Genomic DNA, 27,577 nt, shown 5'->3' with positions numbered 1-27,577 from the left:
TACCGATCAAAGCAAACTAGAACTAGCAGACATTCCAAGAGCTTCTTCCCTCTTGCGATCAACTTCTTAAACACCTGACCTACAATTCCATTACAACATGCTGGCAATTTTTTGACTTGAGTTTGTTATCACATTTCTGTGGAGCCAATTATGTATTACTCGTGCACTCATTGTAGTCGTCTTGCCACGCTGCACTATTTGCATATCTGTTGTTGACCAATACTGGCCACTCGTGCCAGAGTCGCATCTGCTCCATTTGCACACTGATTGAGGAGTATCTGCAACATTTGCACAATCGACATTGTCCCAGATTATCGCACGACTCGTCACTTTAAACCGCATACACTCCTTGAAGTCTCGCCGCACTTTGCACAATGCTCATTGCACCGGACTATTGCAAGATTAGTCATTTGAACTGCTCTAAGTGCTGGAGGACTCTGCATCTTTTTGCACAATTGTCAAAAAAAAAATAATGTCCCGGCATTACCAGATAATAGCAACCCTTTATTGCTCAGTGACTGTTTTTTTTTTTTTTTTGTCAATGTCTTTATGTCTCCAAAGTGTTCTCTGTCAGTTGACTGTCTGTTGTCTTTCTAGAGCGGCTCCAATTACCGGAGACAAATTCCTTGTGTGTTTTTTGGACATACTTGGCAAATAAAGATGATTCTGAGAAACAGGACAGAAAAATTAAACCAAAAAAACGCCAGGGACTTCCGTCAGCAAAACTTGCCGTCGCAGTCAAATTTGAAGCCGTGCTGTCTCCGAACGTAAGCTTCATTTCATCTCACCTTGACCCCATGACCTTTTCCTCAAAGGTTAAGGAAAGGTGGCCAGAGATTTGACTTTCTGAAGTGGCCCTAGAGCAGGGGTGTGAAACATATGGCCCGCAGGCTGGTTTTGGGGGTTTATGCTGACCCGCAGGATGAATTTGAAAGTGCAAAAATACATTTGGGGTTGGAGAGAATTATTATGCTCATGTAGAAGTGGGTGTGAAAATAATTTCTAGACCTTCATCAATTGATTTAATTTTAATATTTTTCAGTTCCAAATACCTGTGACTTAACGTTTTGTGCCTTTAAATACAATCATTCTGATCAGGTATTATGAACACATGTAGATGATAACCTGAAGTAAATCTTAAAAAGAGCTGAGGTTCATTTTCAACATCATCAAAAAATGACAAATATGAAGAGTTCCTCATGTACTTGCATAGTTTTGCGTTCAAACTTATAATGCATGCAATGACTTTCATGTAGTTAGCACTTCCAGCAGCTATGTTAGCTATGTTTCGGCAACGTGTCAGCCACAGTGTTATCTATATTTACACAATATAGTCGTGCTAGAATTGTAAGACACGTGTTTTGTGTGTGTGATGTAGTCATATGACCACCAGGAGGCGCTCCTGTATCCATTTGAGGTATTTGTTGACACGCGTGTAGACGCCGTACACCCGAAGACTGCCGCACTCCTCGGGCCCCGCCCACGACACCAGGCCGAGCACCGCCCACTGCCGGCTGACGGGGTCCTGGGCCACAAAGGCGCCCCCGCTGTCGCCCAGGCAGGTGTCGCGCCCGCCCTCATAGAAACCAGCGCAGAACATGTTGTCGCTAATGTTGTAGCCCCCCGCGCGGGCCGCGTAGCTGGCACGGCACTCGTCCTGCGGTACCACCGGCAGGCGGACAAACTGCAGCAGGTTGGAAGTCACGTCGGGGTGCGACACGCCCCACCCGGCGACCACGCCCAGAGAGTGGGGCTGAGGGGTGGGGGCGTCGCTCTGTGGGACGCAGAGGTGGGGGGAAGTCACATTCAGAATCAGAATCATCTTTATTTGCCACGTATGCCCAAAAAACACAAGGAATTTGTCTCCGGTAGTTGGAGCCGCTCTAGTACGACAACAGACGGTCAATTGACAGAGAACACTTTGGAGACAGAAAGACATTGACAAAAAACAGTCACTGAGCAATTTATACATATATATATATATATATAAATATATATACATATATATGCACACACACACATATACATATATATATATATATATATATATATACATATATATATATATACATATGTATATATATATATATATATATATACATATACATATATATGCACACACACACATATACATATATATATATATATATATATATATATATATATATATATACATATGTGTATATATATATATATCTATATATATATATATATACATATATATATATACACACACACACACACACACCCCCGCCACCCACCACCCAACCAACCCACCCACCAACCCCACCCCCGCTGAGGGGGTCACATGACCCCCACTACTTCCCACACCTGCGGCGGCAGGCAGACGGGACGGACGGCGTTGTTCAGCTCCACCCTGACGCTCAGCTTCACCAGGGCGACATCGTTGTCGAAATCGCTGGGCCGGAAGTCGGGATGGATGAGCACCTGGGACACGGCCAGGCCCGCCGACGCCTGCTTGTCGCTCACGTCCACCACGCCCGCCAACACCTTGCAGATAGCGCAGCGTCATGTCACCACCCAAATCCCCTCGAGTACACACACTACCCTACTTAAATTTATTTTTTTATATATATATAGTTTTACCTCTCCCACACACTGAGCGCATTTAAACTTCCATCAATCCGTTTTCCACATCGCTTATCCTCACGCGGGTCACGGTTCTGCTGGCGCCTATCCCAGCCAACTGCAGGCGAGACGCGGGGTACACCCTGAACTGGTCGCCAGCCATTCGCAGGGCACGTATAAACAAACAACCATTCACACTCACACCTACGGGCAATTTAGCATCTTCAATTAACCTACCATGCATGTTTTGGGGATGTGGGAGGAACCCGGAGCACCCGGAGTAAAGCCGACAATGGGAGAAGACGCAAACTCCACACAGGCGAGCCCGGATTTGTACCCGGGTCCTCAGAACTGTGAGGCAAATGTGCTAACCGGTCGTCCACCGTGCCGCCTACATTTAAACTTCGTAAGATTTAAACACCAAAATGTTCATCCAAATTGTATTATTTCATCGAACCATAGTCCAACGTTTGATAGCTTAATGCCAGAACGCCAAATACAGTATAATGGAAATTAGCATGAATGTTATGTTATTCTAAATCTTCAAGTAACTGCTGGTATATGATTACTGTAACGTGAGCCCAGCTACGACATTTCACATTATACAGTATGTTAGCCTTAAGCTCGTGGACTATTCGTTGGTCAGTATCAAATGTTTTGGTTTTCAATTTTGCTCTTGAACTCCACAATCTTGTCCAATGTTCTCTTTTGATTTGTGTGTCAGTTTTACAGTAAAGTTCAACTGAGAGTAACGAATAAACCGCTCGAGACAAGTCTGCGTTGCCTCTCATTTTCCCACCCACGCCCCCCGTGCATTGCCACGGCCATCGCATTTTGTTCACGGTGGCCTGAAACATGATTGGAATTAGTAGATTTAGGGTGTTGCCTGTAATAAAGTCTGTCTGCGTGGCATCACCTTAACGTGTTCGGGGGCCACGGGGACCACGCGGGCGTCGCGGCGGCGGGACCGCAGGACGTGGGCGGCGGTCAGGATCCACGTGTCCGACAGCAGGGCGCCCGACCCGAACCAGCGCTCCGCAGGAACGCGGCTCAAGTCCTCCACGCTCAGAAGAACCTGCCAGGGGAAGTTTCCGGGCTCGGCCGCGCGACCGCCGACGATGCGCTTCACCTGGACGGCCAGAGGACGAGACGGACGGCCACACGCTGGCGGGGACAGCGAACGAGGCGACGTGACAAAATGCAACTGTGACAGCCTGAGCTAATTCTAGGCATGCATACTTGAGGGGGCAGGCAGAAATGTTATGAGGGCATCATGTAACAGCATATTTTTTAACTTTATTATTTATTATCATTATTCATTATGATGCTAACTTGATTGACAGCTGCATCTTTCACTTCGTAACTAGTTTCACTCGAATAACACACCCGGGTAATGGCTATTGTTAACAGGGCACTTACTTGTGTGCCACAACTCACTTGTCCTTAAAGCACACAGCCGAACAAACGTATTATCCTGTACATGCGCGCTGTCTTCTATCAACTGCATCGCAAGCTTTGCTCCTCCTGCCACTGTGACGTTACAACCCACGCACAAATCACCGAAACCGGGCCACTCGAATAACAATAGTACACCAATTAGCACAAAACGAAAACATTTAATAGATAAACCCTCTCTATGGCATTCATGAAAATAGTTGTTCTCCTTTACTTCAGTTTTTGAATACCATCCCTTTCTCTTTGTGCATGTTTAGTTGCGCGGGTTTTCTAAGAAGGACAAAAGACGTACAAAGAGACAAGGGAAGGGCGCATAACATAGGATCAATGAGTCGACTTCACAAAGAAAATGTATCGAAACGATGTTAAGCCGGCAATATTAAAGTAACCAGCAATTCAAATTTCGCTCTTATTTTGAAGTACAAAACATACCACTTCCGGGGGCGGACTGACGCTAACTTGACAACCGTCACACTGTGCAGATCACGTAAGTTAGACTCCTAAAACAATATTATACAAATGCACACAAAATCCAAAAATGTTTAAGGCATTTTAATTATAATGAGTGACATATTTTCTTCAGCAATAATAATGACTGTGGCCATTTCTACAGTCTCACTGCAGACAGCCGGCACGGCACACCGCATGAACCGAAGGAGACAGATGGGGACGCTTGCGCTGATTTGAATTGAGGGGGCACGGCCTTTGTTTGAGGGACCCCCGCCCCCTCTCGCCCCAGCGTGTAGCCTCCCCGGTGACAGCACGTCAACACTCACCAGGCACACAGGATGGAAGCTCCGCCCCCACTACCTTGTCGATCCAGAGACCGTTTGGACAACTCCGATATTCACCTGACACACGAGTGAAAAAACAACAACATTGCGCCTCTCTTCACATTTTTCTTGCTGATAAGCTTGTTTTTCTTCTTCCAAAGCAATTAGAAGCAGCGACCCCTGGATATTTTTTAACCTGTGAGACTGTACTTTTTTTGTAGATACAGCCAGTTGTTGTCATATTCCAATATTCTTTGATACGCCCTCACCATTACGTGAGCGTGGCCTGCTAATTAGAACAAGCCTGCTGTTACCAACAAGACCAGCAACAAGATGCCTCCCTTTTCCACTGAAGACTATCACGAACTGCTACAGAAGATGGCGGTCCTGGAAACGAAAATCCACCGTCTTGAAGTGTATGTGGATGTAAATGGACAGTCGGGGAATGAAACCACTCTATCGATGTCTCAAAATGGTGACCAGAAGCATGCTAACAGACAGCCACTTAGCTCCACAAAGGAGCTAAGTGGCTGTGGAAACGGTAATGGATCATCCAGCACTTCTCCCTGGAATTTACTGGGTGCAAAGCCTGAACATATGGGACAACATCCACAAGGGAGGACAGAACACCAGCAGATTACTCAGGAATCCGGCTGGCCTGCGTTGCGTGCTTCTTCAACTCAGAGAGAGCGACTGTGGATGGTCGCTACAGCGGAGGGCAAAAAAAAAGGGGACACAAGTCAATGTAACGCATTGACATCAGACTTACAAATAGATTTCAGCCACTTTTACAAGACCCTGGCCAAGAATGCTCATACCCCACCACCACTGAAAGGCATGAAACTAAATCATACAAGAAAAAAACTAATAGCTGCTGATGGAGCTGTCAAGGATTTGAAACGTTTTTGCACCGACAAGAACACCAAAGTAGTGTGTTTTACCAATGAACCGGTGTCTGATATCTCTAAAAAAGAATTCATGGAGATCACTAAGGAGCACCCAACATTTCATTGATCTCCTAACAAAAGTGCAATGTTTGGATCTTGAGGTTTTCATAAATGGACCTCTCCCAACAGGAAATTTATAGAAGATTTTTCAGAACTGCTGTCAGTTATTTATACTGACTACAACTATTTTGTCATAACGGGAGACTTAAACATTCATGTTGACAATAACAGGAAAACAATTCTAAAGAACTCTTTCTCGAAGGATGTTGAGATTCTATCAGTTGACATTAAGGATATGGCTATTTCGGATCATTTTTGTGTGTCCTTTGAATTACAGATTCTTCCAAAACCTCAGACAACCTCTATGTCGCTTAAGAAAAGGTACATAAATGAGAGAACCGCCACTACGTTTATGGAGACCATTGCCGTGCCACAAACTGTGAAAGCTGAGAGAGTTGGTGAACCTTTGGATAAATACACCTGGAAAATCTCGAATGTCTTGAATGCTGTCGCTCTTTTTAAAACTAAGACAATCTTGAGGTGACCTAGAACACCATGGAGAAGCACAACGATGGTAAAGACCTCTAAACTAAAGCGTAGGAAAGCATAACGTAAGTGGACAAAAATTTAACTCCAAATGGACTATGACCTCTACGGACAAAGTCTTTGTAATTTTAGAGTTAGTCAGGGTTAGACAGCAACACTTTCTTGAAATCATCAGTAAGAACCTCAACAATACTCGCACGCTGTTTGCTGTGGTTGACAAGCTCACAATCCCCCCCCCAAATCAGATACCTCCAGAACTTCTAACAGCAAATAAATGCAATGAATTTGCTTATTTTATTTTAAAAAAAAACTTTAATCCATCAGTTTAAAAATCAGCACAAATCAGCAAAATGATAAAACGATACTGCATCTGAAGGCACCAAGGATAAACTTTATTACCATGTCAGAATTTGATACAGTTGACCAAAAAACTAGAGAAAACAATTCAGCAGCTGAAACCATCAACGAGCTGTCTTGACTCAATACAATCTGACTTTTTCAAAACCATTGCAAAATCTGTGCTAGCTGATTCATAGCAAATAATCAATTGCTCACTTTGGCCAGGCGAGTTTCCCAAAGCTCTTAAATAGCTGCCATTAAGCCTCATCTAAAAAATAGAACGCTGGACGCTTCCATGTTAGCAAGCTATAGACCCACCTTAAATCTCCCTTTCATAGCCAAGATTGTCAAGAAATCTAATTAATCAACTCAGCAATTTATTTAACTGAAATTGACTTTTTGACCCTCTCCTGGAGCCATCACCTTATCGTGGTGGAGGGGTTTGTGTGTCCCAGTGATCCTAGGAGCTAGGTTGTCTGGGGCTTCACGCCCCTGGTAGGGTCACCCATGGCAAACAGGTCCTAGGTGAGGGACCAGACAAAGCACGGCTCCCAAAACCCCTACGAAGAATACATTAAATGGATCTAGGTTTCCCTTGCCACGACGCGGGTCACTGTGGCCCCCCTCTGGAACCAGGCCCGGAGGTGTGGCTCGAAGGCGAGCGCCCGGTGGCCGGGTCTGCACCCATGGGGCCCGGCCGGGCACAGCCCGAAAGGGTAACGTGGGTGATAGCTGATACGACCCCCTGATACGGGCTGTTCAGTCCCTGTACGACCGGTGTCAAGAGTTTGGTCCGCGTATCCGGCAGTAAGTCGGACTCGTTCCCAGTGAGGGTTGCACTCCGCCAAGGCTGCCCTTTGTCACCGATTCTGTTCATAACCTTTATGGACAGAATTTCTAGGTGCAGCTGAGGTGTAGAGGGGGTCCGGTTTGGTGGCCTCAGTATTGCATCTTTGCTTTTTGCAGATGATGTGGTTCTGTTGGCTTCATCATTGACATTCTAAACACACTGAGTACGAATGCGATTGTGTTTACCGTGTTCAGGGTGTATTTGTCGGTGGCGCTCTTCGCAGACGTAGCGGGCGGCAGCGCCAAATCGGGTTCCATTGTCATGGTTGCCAAGCACAACTTCGGCTCCGCCCACCACCGCCGGACAGCCGCAATCCACCCCTGTGATGACATCACACGCAGAGGTGAAGCTTCACCACGTCCAACAGGGGTATCCAACGGTAGAGCCCCATGCCCATCATGATGGATCGCGAGTCATTTAAAAAGAAATAAAACAATTTGTTTTTAAATAAACCTAGGCCTATTTTTTATAAAAAGAAAGACAAAAGTAATACAATTTATTTTCTTCTTATTTAAAAAACCTTTGGGTTGGGCATTTACGAATGGGTTCGTCGTTCATTTGGATCACCAACGGGTGAATTCATGTCTTGTTTTATAATTTTGCAAGCACAAAAAGATTTTGCTGCTAGTGAGCCTGCAAACTTCACAGAGGTAGTTGAAATTATCTGCCCCGGCAAAAAAAAGAAAGCAAAGACATAGTTACATTATTTTCATCTGGAATGGGAAAGTGGATTCCTTTTGACGTCATCAAATGGGAAGACGATATGCCTCGTATGCAAATACTGTGTACATCGATAAACAAACGAGCGGCAGCGGCGACTCATGACAACTTTGAAGACTTTTATCCACTTGACAGTGAGTGAAGACCCAAGAATTGAAAACAAAGCAATCGCTTTTCACCACGCCACCAGCAAAAAGAAAAGTTTTTCCGAATTAGCCATTTATTGGCCATAAGCACAAGAAACCATCCAGACGGTGAGTTGATTTCAATGTGACGCCGCACACCTTTAGCAACAAAATTTGTTCGTAGATTTGTGGAGGCACAAAGCATGAGTCAATTAGTTGGTTTTGTATCAAACCAATTTCCACAAAATTGACAGAAGAACTGTCAAGGAAATGCAAGAGTTATTTACATTAGCGCCGTGGACATGGAGATTATTGAACTTCAAAGTGATGTTGAATTGAATACAAGAGCTTGAGGTGAGGTCTTCTGGTCACCCGTGAGCGGAGATAAATGTCCACACATTGTGTCATTTGTTATTTTATTATTACATTTGAACATGTTTCTAAATCCACTAGAACATTGAAGATAAATACTAATAGCATTGGTCCTGTCAAAAATGCAAACATAAATGATAGAACAGCGCGACCCGTGGCAAGTGTGTTTTTCTGAACATATTGTTGTGGTAGATCTCAGCTTACATTCTGTGGAAAAAAAGTGACTTTGGCCTCGAAAAGTTCAGTTACCACTAACTTATGACATCATCACGTTAACATCAACAGAGGGCTCTCAACAACATGGCAATGACTCCGCTGATTGGCTGCAGCTTGACTTTCGGGAAGCGAAGGATTATTTGCAAGTCTTTGACAGAGAAGAAGTGAAGGATCCATTTCAACTCTTACTTTGACAGACAGGAAGTGTGGCGTTCCAGGTGCCGTCTTGCTGACAGCGCAGCTCAAACTCGCCGTCCACACGCTCGCCATCCTGTGCCGAACAAAAACGATTTATTCTTCCTGTTAGCTAGCACGAATGCTACTTCCTGTTATGCCAATGGTCATAGCACCGTGGTCAGGCTGACCGTTAACAATTTGTATGGGTTTTTATTTCATGTTGTGATGTAATGTGGCGGCACGGTGAATGACTGATTAGCACAGCTGCCTCAGTTCTGAGGACTGGGGTTCAAATCCCGGCCTTGCCTGTGTGAAGTTTGCATGTACTCCCTGTGCCTGTGTGGGTTTTCTCCGGACACTCCGGTTTCCTCCCAAATCCCCAAAACACGCGTGGTAGGCTGATTGAAGACTCTAAATTGCCCATAGGTGTGAATGGTTTGCTTTTTATGTGCCCTGCAATTGGCTGGCAAACTGCTCAGGGTGTACCCTGCCTCTCGCCCGAAGATACCTGGGATAGGCTCCGGCACGCCCGTGACCCTTGTGAGGGTAAGTGGTATAGAAAATGGATGGCTGGATGGATGGATGTAATGTGTCAAGTGCTAATGCTAATGCAAACCCAACATCAGAGGTGGGCCCTCCAGTGGACGGCAACGAGAGAGATGCTATCGAAGCTAACCTGTCTAGCGTGTACTTTAAGATGAAAGGAAAGAGGAAGTGACATCACCTTGATGAGCGCGAAGCCCGGCGAGCACAAAACGCGGACCCGGTCTCCGGACGAGTACTCGGACCGTAGCGGTGTCACCGTGGCGTTAGCTCCAGGCGCTGGAGATGAACACTGACTTACTGTCTCTGCAAAATAAAAGCGACAGAGGAATCGGCAAAATGGAAGTTTGTCAGCTGAACTCTTGTTGCTTGTTGAAGGCGTTTCAAGTCCATCTTCGCTTCGAAATCTAAAATTCCCCAAAGATTGTCTCAAAACAATCGTTAGGCAAAACGGGTTTTTGCCAGCCACACCTGGAACAACAACAAAAAACAACAACTACGGTATGTGACCTCAGCCACCACAAACATAAATTGTACAAGTTCATCACTCAACCTACCAAACCAACCAATTAGGTGACCACAACTGCAGAGAGTGAGAGAGAGACATACAGCGTGTGTGTGTGTGTGTCTAACCAACCCTCTGCGGTGTATGTGATCCTCCACCCGATGTTTTCTCCTGTGTCGTCGCTGTGAAACAAGATGGCGACGGTGTTGGTGTCCGTCTGGATGTCGCCGGGTGATTGGCGACCGCAAAACGGGCCAAACTCTCCGGTGGCCGCTCGGATCTGAAACACACACGCACACTCACTCACTCTGCTCTGGACACGTGTGTGTGCGTCTGTACCTTGACGTAGTCGTACGGGCACGTGACTTCCGGGTGATCCTCCACATCAAAGGTGTGGTCAAAGTGGAGGCGGAGTTTGAGTCCTGGCGCCACCCGAATGAAGTACGAGCACTCAGAACTCTTGGGGTACGACGACGGGAAGTTCACGCTGCTCACGGAACCGATGCGCTCGGAAAACACCAGGCCGCTGCACTCCACTGCAAACACACACACACAATTGTCACATTCTCACGCCCACACAAAGATTATACACCTCATCAATCAAACACTGTGAGTGTGACATGAAAGATGCAGTACATGTAAATATTTACCAGCAATCGGCCTTCACTATCAGTCACACAGAGGTTACACGCACAAACATAGTTGTTGTATCGCTTGTGTAGCTTAAAGGTTTAAAAGGTTATGAACATGTTTGAATAATCTGGCGCTGGTCCTAATTCCTTAAATTTTGTTTGGACCAACAAGTGTGCCTTCGTCACGCATTCAGTGGCGGGAAAAAGCCTTCAGTGTGTGCGCGTGTGTCAGACCTGCGCACGTGCGCTTGTCGCGGTGCAGCAAGTAACCATTGCGACAGGAGCAGTAGAAGCCGCCCACGTAGTTGTGGCACAGGTGGTCGCAGGCGTCCCGCCCGTCCACGCCCTCCGTGCACTCGTCCACGTCTCGGGTCACAAAAATCACACAAGTCACAAATCATCAAAGAAATCGTCAATCGTCCATCGCGCCTTCTCAACCGGTATCGCAGGAGCGCCGCGACCGATCCCGGGCGACTGTGGCCCAGGTGCGGTCACCAGCCGGTCATGTACGGACGACGAGGATTCGGTCGCCGGTCCATCGCCCAGAGCGGAACTTGGACATCCAGTCAGCCCCGAGCGTGAAAATCTCTAACCCTAAAAACGATTCTTTGTTCTCATTGAGCATTTTAGACCTTTTCCATTTCTTAAAATGATCTCTTTGCACTGGATTTTTTTGGTTGTTTTTGTCATTTTAGTGAGCTGTGTATTGTGTGTACATGTGTACATTTTCTGTACCTTGTTTGTACAGTAAATGCTTTCAATCCTGTAAAGCACGTTGAGTTCGCCTGTGTATGAAATGCGCTGCAGAAATAAATTGGCCTCACCTTGCCTTACAGCACCTGCGCGCATTCCGCCTTCCGCCGCGGAGCCGAAAACCCGTTTTCGGCTATCGCAATGCATTACGCGCCGGGTCAAATATTGGTCACGCAGCGCCACGAGAAGCGCACCATACGGACGTTCTTCCGCTCGCAGATACGAAAAGGTAGACCCGACACGGCCATTTTTGAGCTGCGTGCCGACGGCGACGCTAAACTAGGGAGGTCGAAGTCATCAGCGCTTTCCACTCGTGTGGAAAAGCAAAAGACCGACAATGCCAGCGTCCAATTACGACAAGGGAACCGTGAGTCCCTTTCACATGAAAAATATATTGAAATATATTATTTTTTGCTTTTTTAACGATGTTGTGTATTGATAGTATACGGTTTGACGTTCCCAAAAAAAGTAACCCTCGTGAAAATTGATTGAGGTATGAGCAAGTTACGACTTCATTTCAGCGTCTGTGCGTCGCCTCGGACGGGAACGTCAACCCCACCAACATGGCCGCCACGTCGGTTAGCCGGCCGGCTTCAGCGCGACGGCATATCTGCCCGTTCATATCTTTCGCTTTTGCGCTTCTGTGACCAGACCTGTGGCAAATCGAAAAGAGTCACATGAGTTGTCGGAAATTTGGGACGCCGACGAATTGTTCGTAAAAGCGTAAAGACAAACAATGGACTAATCGCCAGTTAATGGGACAAATGGACAAATGCCCATTCACACCTGTGGACAATTTCTTCATTGAAGCTCACATGCTAACATGCGTTTGGAAGGCGGGAGGGAGGCAAAAGCCACTCGAGGACGAGTTGAGATTCCAACACGCGACCCGCCGAGCGGACGCGCGCTAACCGCCGGCCCGTCGCGCGAGCGGATGGACGCACCTGCCGCGCTGTAGTGAGCTCGGAAGCCCGAGAAGTTTTCCTGGTTCGAGAAGTCGGAGGAGAAGACGACGCTCAGAACGTTTCCGGGAGAAGCGAGCGGCGCCGGGCCCGGAACCTTCTCCGGGTCCAAAGCGTCGCCGCCGCAGAACACGCCCAGAGGGGAAGCCCCGCCCCCGGCCTCCACCTGCACACAAGCGCGTGACATTGCACGTCAACGATTGCTGTACGCGTGTGCCTATGTCTGCTTGAGTACATGTTTGTGTATTTGTTCACGTGCGTGTGTCCAAGTGTGTCTATCTGTGTGAGTGTGCTTCACATGTGAGCGTACTGAGCATTTTAGTGTACGTGTGCGGGCATCTCACCCTGACGTAGTCGTACTGGCACGAGTCGGAAGGTTCCAGGTCAAAATGGCTGAAGTGGAGTCGCACACGGAAGCCGTGGGGAACGCGGATTTCCCAGCGACGTCGTGTGTCGTCGGGATAGCTCGCCGGGAAGTCGGGCGACTGGAAGCTTCCGAAGGGTTCGGTCAGCGACGCCGCGCGTGCGGCCTCCGCCGCACCCAGCAGCACGCACACGCACGCCAACAAAGGCCTGTTGTTGGTGTGCGCGAAATCATCGATAATCAATAAGCACCAATAACAACTAAGCGGATGAGTAAAATTCTTCTCGACGTTTTGACTCGTCAGTCGAACGATCGGTGAGTCCAAAGCCTTGGAAGTCTTCTTGCAGTTCAACGAGCTCGCAGCGGGATTTGCTCATGGGTTCTGTCCCACAAAGTTGCGCACTCACGCCTGTTTCCCACAAGTTGCAAATCGTGGAACAAATGTAATCCAATCTAATTGACACGCACATGACAGCTCAGTCAAGCTCCCCCAAAACATTTCGATCCAAACTGAGAACGTTTGACAAAGCAAAACTTGAACCGCCCTCCCCACACGTACATGCTGACACACACCTTTTATTTTCATGTATTTCTTCTTCAAATGTTTTATTTTCATTGTATATACCGTCAATGCATGATGAATTATTATTTTTTTGCTCGTAGTGAGGATAAGCGGTAAAGAAAATGGATGGATGTTTTCTTCTCCAGATGCATAATGAGGTGAAATTGACTTTGTAAAACCTGTTCAGGTTTTGTGATCTCAGCCGCACAATCTTCCTTTAATTTTGGCCATGTCGTTCTTATGTGCAAATAAAACAATACATCAATAAAACAAGGACTCCAGGCAGTCATCTGACGCCGCAAGTTAATGAAGACAGACGACCAAGACAATTCATCAGACAGTCACTTCAAGCCAACAATCAATCCATCAACGGCGTTATCAATAAATACGAAATGAGTCAAAGTGCGGTCGTGACGGAAGCTCGATCAAACTTCGTCAATCACTCAGTTGCGCAATCACTCCATCATTCAATAGCGTCAATCCATCAATCGGCGAGTAGAGGTTCGACGGCGACAATCATCAGCGAATCGAACTTTTACCAAAATCACCATGACGACAGTCCTACAACAAATCAATCGATAAGCAATCGACCCATCAATGAATAAAGTCAAGCTGACCTCATCCTGCTGCGTCTTGCATCCACAGAGTTCGGCGCGCGTGCGTGTGTGTGTGTGCTCGCGCTGGAATGTTGACGTCACGGGGCAGCGCGGAGCGGTCGCCATAGAGACCGGGCGGAGGGGCGTCGACACGAGCGTCTTTCCCGCGCTGAGCTCGGGCGCCGGACGCGTGCGCACAACCGGACGAGTTAGTGTCGGATCCTCCCACGCACGGAGAGACTCCAGATCTGCGCGGCGTGGCTGAGAGGAATGACGTCACCATCTTGAAATTGTCCAAATCCTGGGAATTTCAACACGAAATATTCTCAGATTCCTCCAAGAAAGCGGAGTGCCGCCATTTTTGTAATTTCTTCTCCACTGATGAATGCTCCTCGAAACACACTCAAGAACTCGTAGGCTCCCATCTGCGCTCGAAAACAAAAAGGAGACAACGAACAACTCAAAGCCAAAGACATCAAACTCAAAAGACGTGAGAGACTCTTGAGGCCTTTCACACTGCACTTGGCAAAGCGGCTGACTCTCCCATTCATTGTGTGTGTGCTGAGGGGGCGTCATAATGAAAAATATTTGGTGCTATTTTGGCGAACTCACGTAGTGTGAACGGCAAGGGGGAAATGGCATAATAATAATAATAAGGCATAGAAGGCAGAATAATTGCGGTGTCCTACTATCCCGAACTTTGGGCCACAAGTAAAATAAAATACTGAGATGCCTCAGAGTTGCTGCCGTGAGAGAAGTACAGACCCTTTCTAACAAATTGGAATATCATGGAAAAAAGTCTATTTATTTCCACAATTCCATTTAAAAAGGTAAACTTTCATAGATTATAGATTCAGGGCCCACAATTGAAACAATTTCAAGTATTTATTTGTTTATTTTTACATCATTTGTGCTTCCAGCTCATAAAACCCACAAAATCAGGAATTCAAAAAATGTGAATACCGTGAAGAAATCAGCCCAAATTTTGCAGGCCATAAATGTTTTCAACGGCGTGTCAGACACTAATCATCTCCTAAACTCAAAGCACCTGCCCGGGTTTCCCCAGGTGTCATTAAATTGCTTCAGTCGGGTTCCAATTGGGGAAGACTGCAGACTTGACAAGTGGCCAGAAGACCATCATTGATAGCCTCCATAGGATGGGTAAGCCACAAACGTTCATAGCTAAGGAGGCTGCTGTTCACAGAGGGCTGTGTCCAAGCATATCAATGGAAGGACAAAATGTGGCAGGAGAAGATGCACCGGCAAAAGAGATGACCGTGGGCTTCGGCGGATTATCAAACAGAAGATTAAGAATCTAGCGGAGATCCAGAAAGAGTGCAATGAGGCGGGAGTCACGGCTTCAAAAACCGCCACATTCGGACGCATCCGGGAGATGGGCCACAACCGTCGGGTTCCTCGGGTCGAGCCGCTTCTGAGTCGGAGCCGACGTAGAAAACGTCTCCACTGGGCCGAGGAGAAGACGAACCGGACGGTCGGCCGGCGGTCCTCTTTTCCGATCGAAGTAAAGTGCGCCTTTCATTCGGGAATCGAGGTCCGAGGGTTTGGAGGAAGACGGGTGAAGAACAGAACCCGAGCTGCTTGAGCTCCAGTGAGAAATATCCGCAGTCCGTCATGATTTGGGGTGCAATGTCCAGTGCAGGTGTTGGTAAAGTCTGCTCTGGGCAGCCGTGGCCCAATGGTTAAGAACATCACCTGCCACCGTAGGTTCAAGACCCCTACTGGACCATCCGCCAACATCCCCCAGACACACGGCTGTGGGGTCCTTGAGCAAGAAATGGGTAAAATGCAGAGAACAAATTTCGTGTGCATGCATGCATGCATTTTCATGACAATAAAAGGTGATTCTTCTTCTTCTTTCTTAAATCAAAGATCAGCGCAACAGTCTCGCAGAATGTTTTAGAGGACTTGACGATTCCTTCTGCTGAGGATCTGTATGGTGATGCCGATTTCATCTTCCAGCAGGACCTGGCCCACGCCCATACCGCCAGAAGCACCAAAACCTGCTTCGATGCCCATGCCACCACTGCTCGACTGGCCGGCCAACTCGCCGGATCTAAACCCCATTGAGAACGGATGGGGTATTATCAAGAGGAAAACGAGGGGCGCCAGACCCAAAAACAAAGAAGAACTGACAGCAAGGATCAAGGAAATCTGGGCTTCACTAACACCCAGGCAACGCCACGCCGCATTCAGGCAGTGATTCATGCAAAGGGATTCCCAACCAAGTATTGAAGATGAACATATCGTTTTGAAAGTCCCATATTTTGATTGATTTAATGTGAGCCAAATTGCTTAGTAATAAGTAAATAGTGATTTTTTTAATTCCTGATTTTGTGGGTTTTATGAGCTGGAAGCCCAAATTATGAAAAAACAAACAAATAAATACTTGAAATTGTTTAAATTGTGGGCCCTGAATCTATAATTTATGAAAGTTTAACTTTTTGAATAGAATTATGGAAATAAACTTTTCCATGATATTCAAATTTTTGGGAAAGGGTCTGTACATCCTCTGCTGAGCCTTTTTCAGGATGGAGTTGATGTTGGTCTCCCACTTCCTAATTTATTGTTGGTGTAAGTGTTCCTGTTTTGTCATTGGCTTTTATATCAACAACTTTTAGATGGGCCTGTCAGTTTCCGAGTGTTCGTTGCGTCTGCCGTTTCCTCCTACAGCCCACACATCGCTCACTCCCCCTGAAACGTACAAAAAGTCTGACGATGGTATGACTCTAAACCGGTCTTAACCTTTTCAATATCTTTGACGTACTCGATAAACTAATAAACATTCCACCAAAAGGTGACGCTTCGAGGTCTTATATGAAAAAAATTTTGAGTTTTACTTCAGAACGTTGTTCTTGCATCAGAATTGATATGAAACGAAATCTTATTTTGTCATCATCGTTTAACTTGCTAACCCCATTTTATTCTCGGCTAAGTGAGCGCTTGCAGTTACGGCTAGCCGATATAAGCTAGGAGGCTACGTACCTATAGATGTGTACTCGGGTTCGACATCGACAGCGCCGCCCTTCACTGCCAGCAAACACTCTTTGTTTTCTACATTCTAAATGTTTGGGCCTTTTTTATCCTTCGTCTGTGTGAAGTGTTTTTTTTTTGTATTTGCAACCCAGCCGCCGACATTGTCGCTGCTCGGCTGAGTGCCGAACCATTAACGAGTCGACTCCGTCTCGCGGCAGAATGGCACATGACCAGAAAGAGCCAATCACAAGCGTCGGCTTTGTTGATATGAAAAAATCTATTTGATAAATCAGAGCTCTTGGGGCTATTTTGCAAATGTAACTAAAGTCGTAACCCAGGAAATTTCCAAAAGCAACTGTAATTGTGTGAATGCTCAAGCAACACTTCAACAGGTTCGAAAAATTCACGCGACGCGAGCTATTACTCATCAAAGCCGCAACATTTTCACATTACCCACAATTCCACATTTTAAACCCAAATAATTCCCATTCGTTCCCAATGACACTTTCAACAAAATACTTTATCATTCTTTCACTTTTAAAACATTCAGCTCATTCAGAACTTCTTCAAAACACATTTCCGTATTCCCCGAATTCCACATTTCATATTTTATGATGTTAAAACACCCACATTCTCCCCCATTCCACTCCATTCTGCCTTCTTCCACATTTCTTCACCAATTCAAACCATTCCACTTCCTACATGTTTTCCACATTCTGCACTGTGCAACACTAAAATACCCGCATTTTAGCCACAATAAGACTAATTCTACATTTTTAGCTACAGTTATCTTATTTCTCAACCGATTCCCACCGTTTCAACTTCTGCATGATTTCAATCAGCATTGCAGCATTCACACGCAATATTTCCAGGAATTGCACCTAGTTTAATTAATTCTTCCCAATTATCTCCCAGCAATGTAATGGATTACAATTATGTCAATTTTGTCATGATGCAATCTAGTTGCAATCCAGTTTTATTTATTGAGTGCTTTAAAAACAACAGTTGACCAAAGTGCAGCATAAATGAAAGAAAGACACAAACACAGCAAACAACTTTCCTCACACACCTCACTTGACAAGTCTGTCTTGAGGGAACGAGTTCAGCAGCGCCCTCCCGGGGACGTGCACTGTCTCTGCGGCGGCCTCAGACCGGCACCCGGGAAGTACGGGTCCCGTCGTCGTCCAATCAGATCATCCCGCTCCACTGGAGCGATGAGTACGTCACGCCGTCGTCGCGCGGCGAGCACAAGAGGACGGTCTTCTTGACGTTGGAACCCAGACGGGCCACGGCGAGAAGGTCCAACAGCGACACGCGCTCGTCTGCGCGCACGCACACGGCGATGAAGTGTGCGTGGAAGCGAAGAGGCTCGCCTGCATGCACAAAAAACAAAGACGAAGAAAAATCATCCTTGTGGGCTTTCGGGCCGGTAAGCACGTGGAGATGATGCACAGAAAGGCCGACAGGTGATTAGAGGAGCTGCTAACGGCTAGCCGATCAACGGAAATGACCCAAAGTCGCCGACTGCACACACTTCTTTATTTCTTTACTTCCTGTTTGACTTCCCTTAACCCTTGTTTCCTAGCCTCCTTCTTTCCATCTCCCCTTTATTTTTCTTATTTCCTTCCTTCCTTCTGTCCCCTTGTATTTCCTTCCATCTTTTTCTTTCATTCCTTCCTCTTCCCTTCATTCCTATCGTCCTTTCATTCCATTCCTTATTTCCTCCTTCTTTCCTTTTCCCATTTTGTCCTCTTTTACTGCCCCCTTTCTTCCTCCTTTATCTTCTACCTTTCGTCATTCCCTCATTCTACTGTCTTCTTTTGATTTCCTTCCTTCTGTAGTTTCTTGTTCTCATATTTCTTTCATTCCTTTCTTTTTCTTTCCTCTCCTCTTTCCTTCATTTCACCTTTCCTTCCAACTTCCATTTCTGTCCTTCCTTCTTTCTTCCCTTCCACCAAGGTACAGTAAGTGTCTGACTAATGATAAAGCGTCCTTGGCAATATCTGGATTTCAAAAAGGAGAACAAAACAAAATGATTAATAGGAAAGTTGTAATTGGACTTTTGACATCCTCGCACTTCAACGCATTTTGGGAATGGAATTTGAAAAGCGGCGATCCCCTCAAACGTACCGGGATAGACCAGGAAATCTCCGCCAAACTTCCCGGCCGATGTCAAGTAGAAGCCCCGCCCCCTCAGGTCCGCAAACACTCGGTACCTGGCGTCGCGTCGCGGGTCGGCGGGCCGGCGGAGGGCATGGCCGTCCGTGCCGTAGGTCGGCCCCGCCCCCTCGCCGCCCGCCAATAGGTGTGCGAGCCCCGCCCTCGCCGTGCTCAACTGGACCGTCATCGCCGAGCGTGGGAAGCTGAAGTTGCGCTCCAGAGCCTCCAGGCGGCGCCGTCGCCCGTCCTCACCGTCGCCCTCCGACCCTGAACGCAACAGCGAGACGTCACAACACACACACACACGCCCACTCTCTTTCACATTTGCACACAATGACTTTCATTTTCCTTATTTTATTTTGGATTATCTTTGTGAAAAAAACAATGTCCTGATCCCGAGACCCCTATCATCACCTCTGAGGAACATGCTGAATATTTTGGAAGGAACATTTCGATTTTGTCAGGAACACTTGCGTCTCAGCCAAAACCTCTCCGCTCGCAATATGCGCTTGGGCTTTCACGTGTCCATGTCATGGGTGCGTGTGTTCCGGTTGTTGTCTTCCCCTTGTCTCGTACACACCTGCTCCCGAGAGCATCTGCCCCCCCTGTGCCTCGTTTACCGTAATTACCCCTTGCATTGCACCTCCTGTCTCATTCTTTCTGGTCTCCAGGTCGTTGTACCTTGTCGTCAGGTTCCAGCATTCCTTGTTTCCACGTCACCGACTCATAGTAAGACTAGACCCTGTTCCGATTACTGACCTTGCCTCTTTGCCTCACGTTTTTTGGATACTGTTGCCTTTTCGGATCGCCTGCCTGTGAACCGACCTCTGATCGTTTATTAAACCTCTCCTTTTTGAAACTGTCCATTTGTATTGGAGTCGTGCATTTTGGGTCCTGTCCTCTGTTCCGTTCATGACAGAACGAACTGGCCATAGTCCACCAGTCCATTGACGTAGGCCATTTGTCCGTGGCTCACATGCAGTACAACGAACACTGTTTTCCTCCAATTCTAAGGCACGACGCACAGGAATTTCTCCGTCTAAACTGGCCCAGGTGTCACAGTTTTTTTACATCCACAAGACGGGGAGCGACCTTCTGGTCGTATGGAACTTTACGTTTCGAAAGCTAAACTGGCGCGCTACCTTTGGCTCCGAACGGAAGCTGTAGGCCAATCAGATGTGGCGCTGCCTTAATTCAATCGCATGATTGCTTGTGTCAGCCAATCAGAAGCCACGCAACATACGTGTCAAGTGCGTGACAGCCACTCGCTGGGTCTTCGTAACATTTTCCACTTCGTCGGAATGAAATACTGAAATTGGAACACACATACACATACTGACTTACTCACACACACACACACTCACACACAATCTCTCTCACACGCAGTCAGCGGTTGCCAAGGCGACGGCCACCTCACCTGGGTCTGACGAGCCGAGCGCGCGTACCATAGCCAACTTCCTGTCGCGCAGAGCGAGGACTCGCTGCTCCTCATAGCTTCGCCGCAGAGTCTCCTGGAACAACGTCACCTGCTGGCCCGCGTCCTGAACACAGCGCAACACAGCGCAAGCCGGAATCGAGTCATACGTACATCAGTCTCGAGTCCGTCTTGAGCGTTCGAGCTTCAAATGTCAAGCATTTTAACTCTAACTCTGCTTTTGCTCTGAAGTCCAAATCCAGTCTCAAGTCGTTAAGGTTTTTTAGTCAAGTCGCAAGAAATCAAAACAGTGATCCCAAGTGGCAGTGTGAAACAAACGCACCCACCGCTTGCGTGATGGCCGCCTCGGCAGTGGCGCGGTGCCGGTCCAGAAGTCGCTCTTCCACGGGCAGCAACAACAACGGGCGCCCCATTCGCACGTTCTGCCGGGGGGTGCGCGGCAGCGAGCCGAGCAGCGCCCCCACCAGACCGAGAGAGCGCACCGCAGCCACGTCCTCCATACGCCACACCAGGGGGGCGGAGTCACAGGGACTGACGCACACGGCCCGCATGCGAGACTCCGCCTCTTTGGCAGACATCTCCGCTCTGGAAACACAAAACGCATCTTTGTTAACTACCACATTATAAACACACAAATGGACACACACACACACATTACAACATTAAGTTCAAACTGGGGCGGTTCTCAGACCAGAGGTTGAGGGGGTGCTAAGCTCCTAGCCAGTCAAGATCATTTCAACAGTTTTGTACATTTGAATGGAATTTGCACATTTATGGAAGAGAAACAACACTTTTTTTTGTGAAAGTCTGTGAGCAAACCATCACATCTAGTCAAGATTATTTAAATGTCTAGCCACAGAAAAAGAGGAATTGTTTGGAATAATAAAACAAACATCTTGTGACCTGACTAAATTCTGTGGGAAGACAACTCATTTTGATATAGCCGCACCTCTACATTCACATTCAAAGAATGCTTTTCTTTGTGTAGAGTAAACCAGCCTTATAGTGTATATTCAAACACCCCCCCCCCCCCCCCCCAAAAAAAAATACATATTATAAATAAATAAATAAATAGTACACACCACAAACACATTACAACATTTGACAGTACACAGCATTAAAAAATAATAATAAATCATCCCACAAACCTTAAGGACACTTGCCCAGCACCAATTTGCACTTCTGGCTGAGGTGACCCACAGCACCGCCTTGAATAATAAAATACTCGATACTAATGAATCATAAATAACATCAACTTGGGTGCTATTAAGCTGCAATAACTGTTGCATCCAATACACACTTCATCACATGACAAGAAATCATTGCGTTGGGAGTCTTGATAAGGGCTAAAACGGTGTCAGTCTGTTGCGAGGAACACGAAATCTCCCAGAGGGGAGCAGCTGCAACTCAGAAAATGTGTTGGATTGGACATTATTTTCTACGCCTGTGTGAAAAGTGACTGCTGCTCATAAATAAAGTGGAGGGGTGGGTCCCTGATTTCATTGCCCAGAGGAGTAATCTGTGCCTTCATCTGTACAGATACAGAAGATTACCATACAAGGCTGAAAAGCCGTATCTAATTATACCCTCAAAAACGGCATGATAAAACAACAACGTGAACGTCTGCTCAACACCAAGGACCCTCAGTCTAAGCAAAAAGTACTGTATCTTCTCTGTTGCAGTCTAGAGCAAAGACTCTCCAGCTGTGCGCATTGTCAACGTGTACTTCCAGGCACGTCTAATTGCAGAACTGAGTGATGGGTCGGTTCCTCCTCAAAGCGTGTCCTGCTTTGAGGTGGTACACCATCTCCTGTTTTCTTCACATTTAGCACAAGGTCGTTTGAGTCGCAGCACTCAACAAATTCCTTGATGTCAGCCTGATACGCAAAACTGCGTGACCGTCTCTCAGCAGTAAGCCAAGAATAGAGAAATTGATGTCGTCCTTATCAGGGTGGGCTCTTATGCGGTCGGGCGCTAATTGACCTCCACGTAGAGAGGGCATGATCAACTCTAACATGCTGTGTACGATTTGGTAGAATGAAGGGATTAACATTCATATTTGACAGTTTCTTAATCAACAAATGTGGCTACAGCGTACTAAAGGATGAGCGCTCTGCTGCCTGTTGTCTAGCGACCCTGAAAAACACCCGACCGCTACGCTATAAAAAATATGAGTTAATACTGCTACTTTATAGTATAGTACATTCCTTTTTCCATGCAGTGAATTAGGTCTCCACTTCTGCCACTGACGTCACACCAGGATATGGAGGAGCGTGTCGATTTTGGCCATGAAAAGGGGGTGTTCCAAAGGCAATTAGTTACAGTATTTACCAATGGCTCCAAAATGGATTGATATTATTGGAAATGACTGCCAGTTTCATTTTCTTCAGCAAAAAATACATCAAATCTACTTGCCAGTGAAATTAGGACAATTAAGACCCACAGTCCCTCTAAAAGTGAAATTCACTGCCATCCCTCGGGACCCGGTGCGAATCCCCAAACAACGTCGTGAAGGGACAAACTGTGGCGAAGCTTCCAAGCATGTGTCGAGAAATCCACGTAGTCACTTGCGAAGCGTGAACCAAAGCGCGAGTGGCTCACGCCAAATGACGTCACTGATGAAGCGTGAAGAAGCCTCGTCACGTTTCCACAAGAGGTCCACGTGTTGACGCTATTCAGGAACGCAGTTGGTTTTTTTCTTTTCAGGAACCAAACTGGTTTGAATTAGAAGTGCAGCAAACACCTCACAGAACCCAGCATTGGCTATATTGTGTATTATGAGTGGAACAAGTAAAAATTAAGTAAAAAAATTAAATCATAATCCCCTTCAGTACTGGGAGAGGCAGGGGTGCATATATCCGAGATAATACAGGGAGAAAATCTATATATTTATATATACACACACAGTTTGCATGTTCTCCCCGTGCCTGCGTGGGTTTTTTCCAGGCACTCCAGTTTCCTCCCACATCCCAAAAACATGCATTAATTGGAGACTCTAAATTGCATCACTGTGACTGTGACTGGTTGTTTGTTTGTATGTGCTCTTCGATTGGCTGGCAACCAGTTCAGCGTGTACCCCGCCTCCTGCCCGATGACAGCTGGGATAGGCTCCAGCGCGTGCGTGTACGTACGCACGCACACACACACACACACACACAGCGGCTGAGGCGGACGACTGGTTGTGCACATCTGCCTCACAGTTCTAAGGACCGGGGTTCAAATCCCGGCCGCACCTATGTGGAGTTTGCATGTTCTCCCCGTGCCTGCGTGGGTTTTTTCCAGGCACTCAGGTTTTTTCCCATGTCCCAAAAACATGCATGGTAGGTTGATCGAAAACTCTAAATTGCCCTTAGGTGTGAATGTGTGCGTGAATGGTTGTTTGTTTATATGTGCCCTGCGATTGGCTGGCGACCAGTTCAGGGTGTACCCCGCCTCTCGTCCGAAGATGGCTGAGATAGGCTCCAGCACACCCGCGACCCTTGTGAGGATAAAGCGGTACAGAAAATGGATGGATGGATGGATGCAGCAGCTGAAATAAGTATTTAACACGTCATCATTTTTCTCACTAAATATATTTCCAAAGGTGCTATTGACATTGAATTTTCGCCAAAAGGTGGGCACAAACCAAGTAATCCACACAAACAAAGAAAGTAGAACAAATAAGATCAGAAATTAATTTGCGTGTAAGAATTGAGAACCTGGAATTAGCAGGTACTGTTGTCACAAGGAAAACCGTGAGTAATGTACTCCGCTGCCATGGCCTGTATGTGCGCTCACCACGCAAGACCCCACTGCTGAAAAAAAAAAAAAAAAGCATGCCAAAGCTCGTTTAAAGTTTGCGGAACAAAATTTGGACAAGCCAAGTTAAATACTGGGAGAATATAGTCTGGTCGGATGAGAGAAAAAATTAACTGTTTGGATGCCATACCAAACCTGTTTGGTTTGGAGGAGAAATGGCACTGCACATCTCCCTAAAAACACCATACCAACAGTCAAGTTCGGAGGTGGGAACGTGATGGTGTGGGGCTGCTTTTCAGCAAATGGTACTGGTAAACTTCATATTACTGAAGGAAGGAGGAATGGACAAATGTACCGAGAAATTCTTGACAAAAATCTGCTCCCATTTACGAGGATGACAATGAAATTTGGGTGGACAATTCAGTAGGGTAGGGATCCAAAACATACTACAAAGGAAACTCAATTGGTTTAAAAGGAAAAAAAATAAAGCTATTAGAATGGCCCAGGCAATCAGTTGCTCCAAATATATACATACTGTAGTATATTTAAACAGTACTGAATTCCGAATTCTTTTGCGAGGACAAAGTGTTTTGAGCACAGTAATCAAGCCAAAGAAAAGAAAGACACTATTTCTACATCAAACCAATTCCTACAGCCATTTGTGCGTTTCCTTCTCTTGTCAGACAATAACCTGTTTTGCATCTTACGAGATAAGGGTACCGTTTGTTCGCCTGGTCAGTCTGTTAGACGCCAGCAGACGAGTGTGGGTATTTCACGGACACAGAGTGCCACCTTGTGGCCAGCTGAACACTCCAAATATGGTCATGTGGAGTTGCCACATTCCGGTTAAACCCAGTGGTTGGGTTAATTCCACGCCCAGATAACTAAACATTTATAAACTGGCATCCAGTGGCTTTTTTTATTTGTTAGCAGCTGCTATGACACTAAAGCTTGTTCAATCAATCTAATTAGCCCAAAAGCCACGGTGTTTCGAAGTCTTCATTCATTCCTGCCCAACGGAAGCCGGTCTTCTCCCGGGGGACCAGCGGCTCAGAACCACAGGCGAAAAAAATCCACCTCAATATCCATCCATCCATCCATCCATTTTCGGAGCCGCTTCTCCTCACGTGGGTCGCGGGAGTGCTGGAGCCCATCCCAGCTGTCATCGGGCAGGAGGCGGGGTACGTCCTGAACTGGTCGCCAGCCAATCGCAGGGCACATACAAACAAACAACCATTCGCACTCACATACACGCCTATGGGCAACTTAGAGTTCTCAAGGAACCTACCATGCATGTTTTTGGGATGTGGGAGGAAACCGGAGTGCCCGGAGAAAAGCCACGCCGGCACGGGGAGAACATGCAAACTCCACACAAGCAGGGCCGGAGATTGAACCCCGGTCCTCAGAACTGTGAGGCAAAGGCTCTAACCAGTCGTGCCGCCTCCACCTCAATACCCAAATAAATTAGTTACCTAAAACTAAAAGAACCTTGAACTAGCAGGCGAGCGCTTCATTCAAACGAATTTAAGGTACTCACGCGTACTTGTCGATCACAGTATTGAGTTTATTTGGAGCAGAAGATGACATTTTGCACTTGAGGCATAATTACGTCACATACGTTATAACTGCAAACATCAAACTTCAGTGCTCAGCAGCCAAAATATTGCCAATGACCACCTAGCCTAGCGTAGCGTCAGTGCCGTAAAGTGCTGCCGTGTTCGGGTCTACGACACTCCGAACGCCACTTGACTGGCAGCTGAATGGTCCAATGACAACCAAGTTATTATAGTCGGCCAACCTTTCTTTGTTACGTCATATATCAGTTTCAGGGAATGATGGCGTACTTCCACACAAACAGGTTTGAAAGACAAAACAAAAAACATTCATTTAAAAAAGAAAACAGATGACTTAAGAAAACGTTAAAAATGGCTGATTTAAAAACAAAAAACAGTTGATTTATAATTTTAAAAAAACTTTGCACAGCCTCGTAGTGTTTTATGCGTGACAAGGTTGACAGTAAAAGCTAATTTTATTAGCAAAGTTTTATATAAATATGAATTTGACCCATAAGCTGCTTTTTTTTCAATATTTTACAAGGACTTTGAAATATACTTGCAGTCGATAAGCGCCTGCCAAAATCAGCAGGCTGAAAAGATTTTGAGTCCATGTGAACTATCATTTGTATGTATCAAATGTAATGCAGGTTTTCCCTTGCTTCATTTTTTCGTTCTACCTGGATCTTGTCACGTCCCTCTGGCAACTTTGCGTTTCAAATGTGTACTATTTTAACTCGTGAAACTTCCTGTATAATGTGCAAAATGTTGAATTTGCAGCCCTAATCTGGCAATGTTGCTATATTCACTAATTGTAACCAGGTTTATTATTGATGCTGACTCTGACTTCACTCTTCATTGGACAAATGTGTTCTTCGGTTTCTTCAAATTAAAGTCTGTTGTGAATTTAGTGGCGATTCTTGCAAAATTTCATATCCACAAATCTAAATGTAGTCATTCAAAACCATTTTTATTTTTGAGAATGAAACCAGACCAAATATGAGTACCACATTTAAGTCTAAAACCAAAAAAGCAGTTAATCTTATGCTCTTACATAAAATCCCTGATTCCTCTTTTGAATTATGTCTTGATTATATTGTTTGTTTTGATTTCTTGTCTATTGACCATCAATAAAATAAAATAAATGACACATAGCTAAAATTATTAGCAATACGAACGATGTCGCTTTAATACTTTGACACTATTGATGGTCAATCTTTGTTTTTGTTTTCCTCTCCTGTCTGCAGCCACGTCGACGTCGCAAACGAGAATCTGTTCTTAATTACCTTACCTGGATAAAGAAAGGTTACATAGAATATACAAATACAAAAATAATTGATTTGATTAGACTTACAGCAACTAGCAAATATTGGTGGAGCACCTCAATTTAGTCAACAATGCACTTGTCTTTACAATATATTCAACATCCATCCATCCATCCATTTTCTGAGCCACTTCTCCTCACGCAGGTCGCGGGCGTGCTGGAGCCTATCCCAGCTGTCATCGGACAGGAGGCGGGGTACACCCTGAACTGGTTGCCAACCAACCATTCGCACTCACAGTCATGCCTGCGGGCAATTTAGAGTCTCCAATTAATGCATGTTTTTTGGGATGTGGGAGGAAACCGGAGTGCCCGGAGAAAACCCACGCAGCCACGGGGAGAACATGCAA

The 27,577-nt window shown here is 46.1% G+C and overlaps 2 protein-coding genes across 8 annotated transcripts; both read right to left on the bottom strand.

Annotated features, from left to right (window-relative positions):
- Positions 1 to 724: 724 nt before the first annotated feature.
- Positions 725 to 15,660, bottom strand: LOC133405384 (mannan-binding lectin serine protease 1-like). The gene is made up of 13 exons (XM_061682265.1): positions 15,409 to 15,660; positions 14,129 to 14,327; positions 12,849 to 13,240; positions 12,487 to 12,670; positions 11,024 to 11,155; positions 10,497 to 10,693; positions 10,231 to 10,437; positions 9,834 to 10,148; positions 9,122 to 9,203; positions 7,685 to 7,819; positions 3,506 to 3,753; positions 2,332 to 2,511; positions 725 to 1,774 (listed from the first exon to the last, which is right to left on the bottom strand). Exons 1-13 carry the CDS (start codon positions 15,658 to 15,660, stop codon positions 1,379 to 1,381), a joined length of 2,919 nt encoding a protein of 972 aa, XP_061538249.1. The 3' UTR covers positions 725 to 1,378.
- tsen34 (TSEN34 tRNA splicing endonuclease subunit) lies at positions 13,144 to 26,535 on the bottom strand. 7 transcript variants are annotated; one of them, XM_061682660.1, is made up of 7 exons: positions 25,891 to 26,533; positions 20,942 to 21,200; positions 20,598 to 20,721; positions 20,424 to 20,489; positions 19,237 to 19,447; positions 18,090 to 18,393; positions 13,144 to 14,451 (listed from the first exon to the last, which is right to left on the bottom strand). In XM_061682660.1, exons 1-6 carry the CDS (start codon positions 25,938 to 25,940, stop codon positions 18,123 to 18,125), a joined length of 981 nt encoding a protein of 326 aa, XP_061538644.1. In that variant the 5' UTR covers positions 25,941 to 26,533; the 3' UTR covers positions 13,144 to 14,451; positions 18,090 to 18,122. The 7 variants fall into 7 exon arrangements, with proteins under 7 accessions (XP_061538644.1, XP_061538645.1, XP_061538643.1 ...); XM_061682661.1 differs by having other exon boundaries at positions 13,144 to 14,327; XM_061682659.1 differs by lacking the exon at positions 13,144 to 14,451 and having other exon boundaries at positions 18,108 to 18,393; positions 19,151 to 19,447; positions 25,891 to 26,314.
- Between the last annotated feature and the right edge of the window lie 1,042 nt (positions 26,536 to 27,577).

This window comes from Phycodurus eques, chromosome 7 (assembly GCF_024500275.1).
Source record: "Phycodurus eques isolate BA_2022a chromosome 7, UOR_Pequ_1.1, whole genome shotgun sequence".
NCBI classification, from domain to species: Eukaryota; Metazoa; Chordata; class Actinopteri; order Syngnathiformes; family Syngnathidae; genus Phycodurus; species Phycodurus eques.
This window is presented reverse-complemented; position numbering and strand designations above follow the sequence as displayed.

Bases quoted from the DNA above. Each gene is read 5' to 3' on its own strand.
- LOC133405384 (XM_061682265.1), bottom strand. From the start codon at position 15,660: ATGACGGACTGCGGATATTTCTCACTGGAGCTCAAGCAGCTCGGGTTC. The intron at 10,438-10,496 runs GTACAGACGCAC...TGTGTGTTTCAG, and splicing joins GCCCGTACGACTACGTCAAG to ATCCGAGCGGCCACCGGAGA. The intron at 3,754-7,684 runs GTAAACACAATC...TGTCCCCGCCAG, and splicing joins ACAAATACACCCTGAACACG to CGTGTGGCCGTCCGTCTCGT.
- tsen34 (XM_061682658.1), bottom strand. From the start codon at position 25,940: ATGTCATCTTCTGCTCCAAATAAACTCAATACTGTGATCGACAAGTAC. The intron at 20,490-20,597 runs GTGAGGTGGCCG...TTCCAATTTCAG, and splicing joins GCTCGGCTCGTCAGACCCAG to TATTTCATTCCGACGAAGTG. The intron at 19,448-20,423 runs GTATGTTGCGTG...TGTTGCGTTCAG, and splicing joins GGCTGTCACGCACTTGACAC to GGTCGGAGGGCGACGGTGAG.